The sequence below is a fragment of the Amphimedon queenslandica genome, unplaced genomic scaffold (assembly GCF_000090795.2).
Source record: "Amphimedon queenslandica unplaced genomic scaffold, v1.1 AMPQUscaffold_13276, whole genome shotgun sequence".
Lineage (NCBI taxonomy): Eukaryota > Metazoa > Porifera > Demospongiae > Haplosclerida > Niphatidae > Amphimedon > Amphimedon queenslandica.
The window spans coordinates 99,135-108,929 of NW_003546488.1; the positions used below are offsets into that span (position 1 = coordinate 99,135).

Sequence of the window (9,795 nt, forward strand, 5' to 3'; positions counted from 1 at the left end):
TAATAATAAAAAAATAGAAAAATAAAAGATAAAAATTTTAAGAGTAAAAAATAAAAAATAAAGAATTAAAAATAAAAAATAAAAAGAATTTTAAAAATTATTAATAAAAAGATTAAGAAAAAAATTAAAAATAAAAATAAATATAAAAATAATAAAAAGATTAAAAAATAATAATAAATAAATAAAATAAAAAAATAAAACAAAATAATAAAATAAATAAATAAAAATAATAAAAACATTTTAAAATAAAAATAAAGAAAATAAATAAATAAAAATAATAAAAAACATTTAAAAATAATAATAAAATAAAATAAAATAAAATAAACAAATAAATAAAATTAAATAAATAAATAAATAAAATTTTTAAATAAAATTAGAAAAAAATAAAAATTAAATTAAAAAAATTTTTAAATTTAAATTAAGAAATTTTAAAAAAATTAACTAAGAGCTAGATTGGTTTATTTATTTTAACCTTAGTGAAAAAATGTCAATCAATAGCTCATGCTTGCCCCCTCAATGTTTACATTCACCTAGTACATTATAAAACATTTAATGTAATACTCACCACTGCCAGTACAAAAGCAGTGACTTCCGTCTTATTAGGATAGACCACATTAACTCCCAATGTACCAACTAACGTCAGATTAACCATTTGCGGAGATATCTGGACCAATGGAGGCTTGACTGATATTATATTTAACTGCATCAGCATGTTGGGATAAGCATTAAAGAGCTATACAAAAATTAAAAATATAAATTAAATTTTAAAATGAAATAAAATTAAATTTAAAAATAGAAATAAAGTATCAATAAATGCATGGCAAAATTAATGTCCTTGTTAACACAATTTAAATTATTACCTGTGGAACAAGGAATTTGAATGAACTAGTGTTTAATGAAATTGGGAATGAGCTTGGGATCTAAAAAATAGACAGAGAAAATTATAACTACATGTATGTGGTCACAATATCTTAATAGTAAAAGTACAAAGTCCCAAGCATCAAAGACACTACTATAAGATTGTGGTTTATTTGTGATGCAAATGACTTCCTAGCAACTGTCATTTAATCCTCACCTGATCTGCAGTGATGTTATAAGCTAGTATCCCACTCTCCTGGTACACAAACCCAGCTGTATTGACCAGATACTCTGTAATCCACACATAGATCATCTTATCACTGGCATTAACCGGAGGAAGAGGATTAGGAGTGAAAGGGGCTTCAGATGGGTGTGCTATTAGGAAGAATTCTCCCTATAAAGACATCCAATGATTGACATATTGCAGTAAATATACCATACAACTCCAAATTTCGTCAGTCAAAAATTTTGTCAAATTTGTCAGGCATTTTTGCTTGACGAAAATTTTAATGGACAAAACTTTTGTTTCACGTGGGTAGCATGTGGATTTATAACAAAAATTTTAAAAATTTCCTTGGTAAAATTACTTTTTTAACAAGAAATTAACAAATTTTTGACTGACAAAAATTGGAGCTATTCGGTAATTACTTTGTGATCAGTTTCAATGTATGTTGATGTGAAAACGGGAACTTTGGTGAGGGAGTAATTGACTTCAGAGTAATCATCAACCTTTTCAACAACTATAAAAAGCAAAAATAACCTTTAAAATGTCCACATAAGCATAGCAATGTGTAATAATTTATGAAGCAACATCATGCACTGTAGTATTAGTCTGTATAGCTGAAAATATTGGTGGGAATTAATATTTGCAGATTGTCTCTAGTGAGCATTTTCCAATGTTATAACCTGCCATTTTGCCCAAGCTTTATTTTTAGCATGCTCAATCACAAGTCCATGGCTACTAAATTACTAATATAAGATTCACTAATTTTTAAAAATAGCCCGTAGAGCTATAGTCATGTATTCATATGTGTGTGTGTACAATACATGTAAATACCCTCTCTCTCTATCAAACAAAAATATATGTCAATATTGTGTTCTGACTGTATGGTGGGATGTAGGCCTGACCACACCCACTCCCCACGGCATATCTCAAGGGAGAACTTGTTCAGTACACTGTATAATGTGCTCAATCACAAGTGCCTACTAAATTGCTAATATAAAATTCACTAATTTTTAAAAAATTGCCAGTAGAGCTATTGCTACTTCTTATGATGAAGATTGAGAGTGTTGGCTACACACATACTTGGTAGTGTCTCTAGTGCGTGATTAGCCTCTTTGTTGATGGCATCAGTAGCAGCAGAACAGAGCTACATAAAGAGGAGAGAAAGACATAATAAAAACAGGACCACCAAGTAACTAATACCATTATTTATACTCTTGCTAATACACACTCACATATTTTTTAATATAGGATCATAGAACTAATTTAACATACACAATGATTTTAATTTCAAATATAGGATTAGAATTATAAATATTAATCATACATATGTGTTTATTCTCATACTTGTCCTTGTAAACTGCTTTTCAAAGAGTCAGCGATATTATCAGAGAAAAGATTATAAAGCCAGCTAGCTCCACCATGAAAAGTGACATGAAGTCCACCAATGGAAAACGAGCAACCGGTAGTCTTTAGTGTTGGATGACCACTTGAATCACTACCTAAAATAATAAATTAATATTTGAAGAAATTGTTAGATTGTCATTCCCTTACCAAGTACAGCACTGATAGTGATGGCTATACCATCAGCAGAAATATCAACTGACCCACTGTCACTAATACCAGGCCTGTGAAACAAAAAACATTACTCACTAGTTAGAAATTTTTAAAGAAATTTAAATTTGTTTACTGAAAGTAACCAGTAATGCAAAAGGCTTGGCAGTTGTTTCATATCATTGTTTTTGTTTATAAAAGCTCTCATTTTTCATAGTTATTTTAGCTTGATATACTAAACAAAACATTACCAATGTACACATCATAAAAATGATACACAATAGCCTCACCCTCACAAACATAGGTTGCTTTAAACTAAACATTATCAATTTAATGCAATGCATGCATTACATACCAGCTTTTCTGCTTATAGTGCCAATCAGCTTTTCCACTGACAGATACACTTGATAGGGCAATTGTGAGACCACTTGTACCAGGCTTCATTGAATAAGTTGGTATCTTGAGATTAGAGAGCTTTATACTAAAGAAACAGGAGAGAGAGAAAAGGAAAGAAAGTAGAGTAGTGATAGCACAACTCTTGCATAGTGTTTGTTTTTCAATGTGGCAGCAAGAAATAAAAAATAATAATAATCACTTTTTTAATTCATAGTCAATAGTACCAATAGGGCTGCTAGCAGATCCAGAAATGTCTGGTATGTCAATGTTAGACAACTGTTGCTCTAGTATCGGTATACCAGTCTCTATAACTACAGCAGAAATGAAAAAGTATATGAAACTGAAAGTTGTATTAAAATATTTATATAAAATGATATGATCAGGCAGCAAGCTCTTGTATGCATACATTGACAATTCATTACATGCTGCTTGAATAACTCAAATAATGCTGTCAGTGACTGTCATAAAGAAAGCTAGAGTGCCTATGCTACAGTCAGTGACAATTAAAATGTGACTAAACACAGTAATTAAGCTATAGGGTCGGTATGCAGGCTTAATTGATGCTGCATATCACATTACATATTAAATGACAAGATGCGTGCACTGTATACTGTTTAGTATCCCGTTAGTAGTGGCAATTCCCACTGGTTTCTTACCATAGTCCAGTCCTTTGCTTGTGATAGTTAAACGAAATCCCGGGTCTGCCCTTACAAAGGTTGTCATAAGCAGGATAAGAACGGTAGGAATTAGAGCGAGGACCCTGTTGCTGTTCATCCCTTCAAGTAAACTAAGAAAGAGGTTTGGAGAAAAGGTGACAGAGACGAGCTAGCTTGCTGCAGCAAGTTAATTAATAAGTGCTAATTAATGATAATGCTAATTAATTTTGTAGGGCGTGGCTGGAAGTGTCTGAAGTGATCACGTGATCTTGCTTTGGCTTGTAAAAACGGCTCTCGTGCAGCATAGATCTATGCATGCAGTGAGTTGCTTCACTGCCGAAGAGACAAGAAAAGGAGAGAGAGCCCGACACAGGGTCTTTTCTTAATAATTGGAGCTCGTGCCTTGTAAAAGAGTTCGGTGAGTAGCGGTTTGGCTCTTGCTTGCGTTCCACGAGGCAATGATCCCTGCACTAGCCTCCCAAGTTCACAACACCCTCTCTCTCGCTCTGTTTCTATCTAACTGGATCCAAGACTTAAACAAGGAGGAGTATTTAAAGAAAAATAAAGAGAAAATATTAAAAGATGGTAAGTAGCAATAGTATAATAATTATAATTATGATAGACCTAATAATTACAACTTGAGAGTTGATGGTTTTTTGTTATTATGCTTCCTCCTAAGCTGTCTGAACAATACCGCATGATTGCAGGGGAAAGACTAAAAATTAGTAATAATTAAAGTTGTTAGGCTAAACTTGAATGAATGGCAACTGCCCATTAGCTTGTATCATTTTATCATGTTACCAGGTATCATGTCACATATATGTACCATGTAGTCTAGCAAGGTATTTTATGCAGCTAAAATCTGGTGCTATGTGTTTTGGAATTTAATCAAAAGTTATTATCGTTGTCACATTTAATTGACATATTGATTGAAAGTAATTTAAAATTTCATAAGTACCTGCTAGATCCATGGTAGTTATGTTTAATTATCATCTAATCCATAATAAAGTGCATGCCCATACTTATATTGATAGGAAGAAGGCCAAGAGGAATCAGCAAAGTGCCAAATCAGTGTCATGATATTGCAAGACAACAGAGCAAAGAGGATAGACCCTGCTGTTATTCCTATGGTCAATGATACTGTTGCTAGCTAAAGAGCTCAAGGTGGTCATCTGACAGATCCTGATGAAACTTGGAGTTGACCCATCACCCAATCAGTCATGATAGAGAAAAGTCTAGAATCCGCCAACAGTCTTTTTCAGAAAAATTTCCGTCATTTGGCTTAATTTTTGATAACTTACTGAGTTAATGGTCAACCTCAACTTTTTCAGGAAGGGTTATTGTTTTACTTAAGTATTACAAATCGTCTTTTGAATAGCACATGAGAATTATTTTGTGTTTAATTTAAATTAATAATAAAGTTTAGATCATAGTCCAAAATTGAAATAAAGACAAAAGTTTAGGGGACATTATTGACAAACATAATTTGAGCAAAATTAACCAAAAGATGATAGGTCAATCTTTCAAAAAATAATGACAAATACATCTATTTGCTAGTTACTTATGCACCCACATAACTGATGCTAGAGATGCATTATACTGACCCGTGTGTCTTCCACTACCTATTTGACTTAAATTATTGTTTTAAAATTCACATACATGTAAATAACACATGTAAAATACATTTAGCTATATACATGTCAAACACGCCTACCCTATGCATGCTAACTACTGTATTCTAGCAATCATCATCAGTACAAATCACTCTAAAAATTAATTGTCTTGCACAGGTAGGATTATTACTTGCATACAAATCTTATTGAATTAATTAGTTAGTTTTATAAACTTGTTGCCAATGATTACAGGGTGTGGCTCAATTACAGATAGCTAGTTTTGCATTATAATGAAGTTATTATTATTGGAAATTAAAAATGAAAAATGCTGACAATGCATCAAGCTATTTTAAAATGAAATAAAACTTAAAATTGAAATGTCGAATGTTAAATTTTGGTTTTAAAAAAGAATAAATTTCAATAAATATAAAATGCTGACAATGCAAAAATCATTTTATAGTCATATAGCTTAAGTTGTAAATTTCAAATGGTGAATTAGGCTTTAAAATTTTAAAAATCCATTATTCAAAAAATGAAAATGCTAACATTGCAAAAAGCATTTTCTAATGATAGTAAAGTTATAAACAGGGGTGTAGCTGGGAAGAAAATGATGAGAGAGCGCAGGGATAAATGGCACGCAAAGCGTGCCGAAAATTTGGCCACACTTCTTTTTAGCGCTCGTATAGTGCACTAAAATAGCATTTTGTGTATTTTAAAGCATCAAAATCTTAAATTTTCAACAATAATTAATATAAAATGAATGTTTTGTTTCTGCCTACTTTTCATTTCTTGTACATTTACTGCTGTGCAATGTATTGTACATGATTACAAGGTGGTTAATTTATATTACTAGGTGGTAGGTAATAAAACAAACAATGAATATTATTATCTACAACAATTGATGGGGGGCCCAGGCCCCTGTAGGCCCCCCTCAGATACGCCCCTGGTTATAAATTTGAAATGCTGAGTTAGGTTTTAATATTTTTAAAAATTCAAATATTGAAAAAATGAAAATGTTGATATTGCAAAAAGCATTTTTCAATATAATGAAAATTTAAAATGTACTTTCCAATAATTCAGTTTACATATTCTATTGAGAATAAACATTAAAATATTGATTGGCCACTGGTCCAGAACAGAGCTACATAAAGAGGAGAGAAAGACATAATAAAAACAGGAACACTAAGTGACTAATATCATAATTTACTCATACTAATACACACTCAAGTATTTTTAAATATAGGATCATAGTACTAATTTAACATACACAATGATTTTAATTCCAAATATAGGATTAGAATTATAAATATTAATCATAGACGTGTTTATTCTCATACTTGTTTTTGTATGCTGCTTTCTAAAGAGTCAGCAATGTTATCAGAGAAAAGATTATAAAACCAGCTAGCTCCACCATGAAGAGTGACATGAAGTCCCCCAATGGAGAATGAGCAACCGGTAGTCTTTAGTGTTGGATGACCACTTGAATCACTTCCTAAAATAATAAATTAATATTTAAAGAAATTGTTAGATTGTCATTCCCTTACCAAGTACAGCACTGATAGTGATGGTTATACCATTAGCAGAAATATCAACTGATCCACTGTCACTAATACCAGGCCTGTGAAACAAAAAACATTACTCACTAGTTAGAAATTTTAAAAGAAATTTAAATTTGTTTACTGAAAGTAACCAGTAATGCAAAAGGCTTGGCAGTTGTTTTATATAATTGTTTTTGTTTATAAAAGCTCTCATTTTTCATAGTTATTTTAACTTGATATACTAAACAAAACATTACCAATGTACACATCATAAAAATGATACACAATAGCCTCACCCTCACAAACATAGGTTGCTTTAAACTAAACATTATCAGTTTAATGCAATGCATGGATTACATACCAGCTTTTCTGCTTATAGTGCCAATCAGCTTTTCCACTGACAGATACACTTGATAGGGAAATCGTGAGACCACTCGTACCAGGCTTCATCGAATAAGTTGGTATCTTGAGATTAGAGAGCTTTATACTAAAGAAACAGGAGAGAGAGAGAGAAAAGGAAAGAAAGTAAAGCAGTGATGGAACAACTCATAATGTTTGTTTTTGAATGTGGCAGCAAGAAATAAAAAATAATAATCACTTTTCTAATTCGTAAAAAATAGTACCAACAGGGCTTCTAGCAGATCCATAAATGTCTTTTATGTCAATGTTAGACAAATGTTGCTCTAGTATTGGTATGGCAGTCTTTATAACTGCAGCAGAAATGAAAAAGTATATATAAGTTGTATTAAAATGTTTTATAAAATGATATGATCAGGCAGGAAGCAAGCTCTTGTATGCATACATTGACAATTCATTACATGGTGCTTGAAGAACTCAAATAATTTTGTCACTGACTGTCATAAAGGAAACTAGAGTGCCTATGCTACAATCAATGACAATTAAAATGTGACTATACACAGTAATTAAGCTATAGGGTTGGTATGCAGGCTTAATTGATGCTGCATATCACATTACATATTATATAAATGACAAGATGCGTATCCCGTTAGTACTGGCAATTCCCACTGCCTTTTACCATAGTCCAGTCCTTTGCTTGTGACAGTTAAACGAAATCCCGGGTCTGCCTTTACAAAGGCTGTCATAAGCAGGATAAGAACGGTAGGAATTGGAGCGAGGACCCTGTTCATCCTTTCAAGTAAAAAAGAGATGAGCTAGCTTGCTGCAGCAAGTTAATTAATAAGTGCTAATTAATTAATGATAATGCTAATTAATTTTGTAGGGCGTGGCTGGAAGTGTCTGAAGTGATCACGTGATCTTGCTTTGGCTTGTAAAAACGGCTCTCATGCAGTGAGTTGCTTCACTGCCGAAGAGACAAGAAAAGGAGAGAGAGCCCGAGATAGGGTCTTTTCTTAATAATTGGAGCTCGTGCCTTGTAAAAGAGTTCGGTGAGTAGCAGTTTGGCTCTTGCTTGCGTTCCACGAGGCAATCCCTGCACTAGCCTCTTGACTCTGTTTATTTTGTTCTCTCCTAGCTCTTTTGTGTACATACCACAGACTTAGTAGCACCTTATCCTCTTACAACACCCTCTATCTCGCTCTGTTTCTATCTAACTGGATCCAAGACTTAAACAAGGAGGAGTATTTAAAGAAGAATAAAGACAAAATATTAAAAGATGGTAAGTAGCAATAGTAATAATTATAATTATGATAGACCTAGTAATTACAACTTGAGGAGTTGATGGTTTTTTGTTATTATGCTTCCTCTAAGCTGTCTGAACAATACACGCATGATTGCAGGGGAAAGACAAAAAATTAGTAATGATTAAAGTTGTTAGGCTAAACTTGAATGAATGGCAACTGAATGGCAACTGCCCGTTAGCTTGTACCACAATTCTATGCTTGTACTAAGTGGGTGATATTGTACTGCTTATCTACATCTTGGTCTGTATGGTAAGGAGGTCGTGGTTAGATAATCTCTCGACTTTGCGAATGCATGTGGTTATTTGCAGTATTTACAAGACGTGTCGTATTATAGATGTCGAATGAATTATTACTTTATGTGCTAATTAAAGTCAAGAGCTTTGTTTATCTACTGTTAGCTTTGGTTCCTTTTTCTCCCCTCTCTCCTTCCTTATCGTTGGATTGTTTTTCTGGACTTGTCCCTCTTTTGTCTCTAACTCTCTTTTGTTTCTTTCGTTGCTTTTCTTACCTACCTCTCTCTTTCTCTTTCTCCCCCCTCTCTCTCTGACTAACTCTCCATTCTCTCTCTCTCTTCCCCCCTCATGTCTTACTACAGTGTACATTATGCCTGCAATATTAAATTGAGGCATTGCTATGTAGTAAATCCTATAATTCAATTACACGGTCTAGTGAGGATTGATTCTTTCGATTGGCTACCACTGCATCATCCTGCCATGAGCATGATCTTTCCATTCCTGACATTTCCTTGATCATAAATTATACGTGTGCAATGTATCTAGTTTGTAATGAACCTTCTTGTGTTCATATTACATACACTTGAGTATTGTAAATGAATAGAATTATGTGTATACACGATACTTCATAATATTTATTGTTTTGAAATGAGCTTTGGTGCATTAATTTCCCTCTCTCTCTTTCTTTCCCCCCCTCTCCCTAATATTCATGATAATAATAACAGCATTATTATGACATCATTCATTAATCCTTTATTATCTACTGTACTTTAGCTTTAAGCTTTATTATTGGTTGATGACGTCATGTGATGTCATATTACTAAATAGATTAATTTTGTAGTTTGTTGTATTTTTCTCTAACATTCTTCTAATGTCTAGTCATGCTTGTGTGACTGTATAAAGAAACATGTTTCAAGAGAGAGAGGGGGGGAGGAGAGAGAGAGAGAGAGAGAGAGGGAGAGAGAGAGAGAGAGGGAGAGAGAGAGAGAGAGGGAGGGAGGGAGAGAGAAAAAAGAGAAAGAGAGAAGGAGGAAGGAAGTAAAGGAGGAAGAGAGGGAAAGAA

The 9,795-nt window shown here is 32.8% G+C and overlaps 1 protein-coding gene and 2 long non-coding RNA genes across 6 annotated transcripts in view; 2 read left to right on the top strand and 1 right to left on the bottom strand.

Annotated features, from left to right (window-relative positions):
* The window catches only part of LOC100637046 (bactericidal permeability-increasing protein-like), a 9,080-nt gene extending 1,063 nt beyond the window's left edge, over nucleotides 1-8,017 (bottom strand). The window contains exons 1-10 of one of the 4 annotated variants that reach the window (XM_019999333.1): nucleotides 7,875-8,017; nucleotides 3,231-3,342; nucleotides 2,991-3,116; nucleotides 2,636-2,709; nucleotides 2,429-2,583; nucleotides 2,165-2,228; nucleotides 1,507-1,598; nucleotides 1,076-1,252; nucleotides 861-920; nucleotides 566-733 (exon numbers count right to left, since the gene is read on the bottom strand). In XM_019999333.1, the coding sequence (XP_019854892.1) occupies nucleotides 566-733; nucleotides 861-920; nucleotides 1,076-1,252; nucleotides 1,507-1,598; nucleotides 2,165-2,228; nucleotides 2,429-2,583; nucleotides 2,636-2,709; nucleotides 2,991-3,116; nucleotides 3,231-3,342; nucleotides 7,875-7,986 (1,140 nt within the window). In that variant the 5' untranslated portion in view covers nucleotides 7,987-8,017. Of the gene's footprint in view, nucleotides 1-565; nucleotides 734-860; nucleotides 921-1,075; nucleotides 1,253-1,506; nucleotides 1,599-2,164; nucleotides 2,229-2,428; nucleotides 2,584-2,635; nucleotides 2,710-2,990; nucleotides 3,117-3,230; nucleotides 3,343-3,687; nucleotides 3,888-6,844; nucleotides 6,919-7,199; nucleotides 7,326-7,436; nucleotides 7,549-7,874 lie in introns of those variants that run through there. The other 3 variants (XM_019999334.1, XM_019999335.1, XM_019999332.1) reach the window with 3 other exon arrangements.
* On the top strand, nucleotides 3,946-4,780 carry LOC109583848 (uncharacterized). Its single transcript, XR_002185724.1, has 2 exons — nucleotides 3,946-4,272; nucleotides 4,722-4,780. It is a non-coding gene; the product is annotated as an uncharacterized LOC109583848 (long non-coding RNA).
* Nucleotides 8,018-8,089: 72 nt separating the features above from the next.
* LOC109583844 (uncharacterized) lies at nucleotides 8,090-8,445 on the top strand. The gene is made up of 2 exons (XR_002185723.1): nucleotides 8,090-8,244; nucleotides 8,331-8,445. It is a non-coding gene; the product is annotated as an uncharacterized LOC109583844 (long non-coding RNA).
* Nucleotides 8,446-9,795: the final 1,350 nt, after the last annotated feature.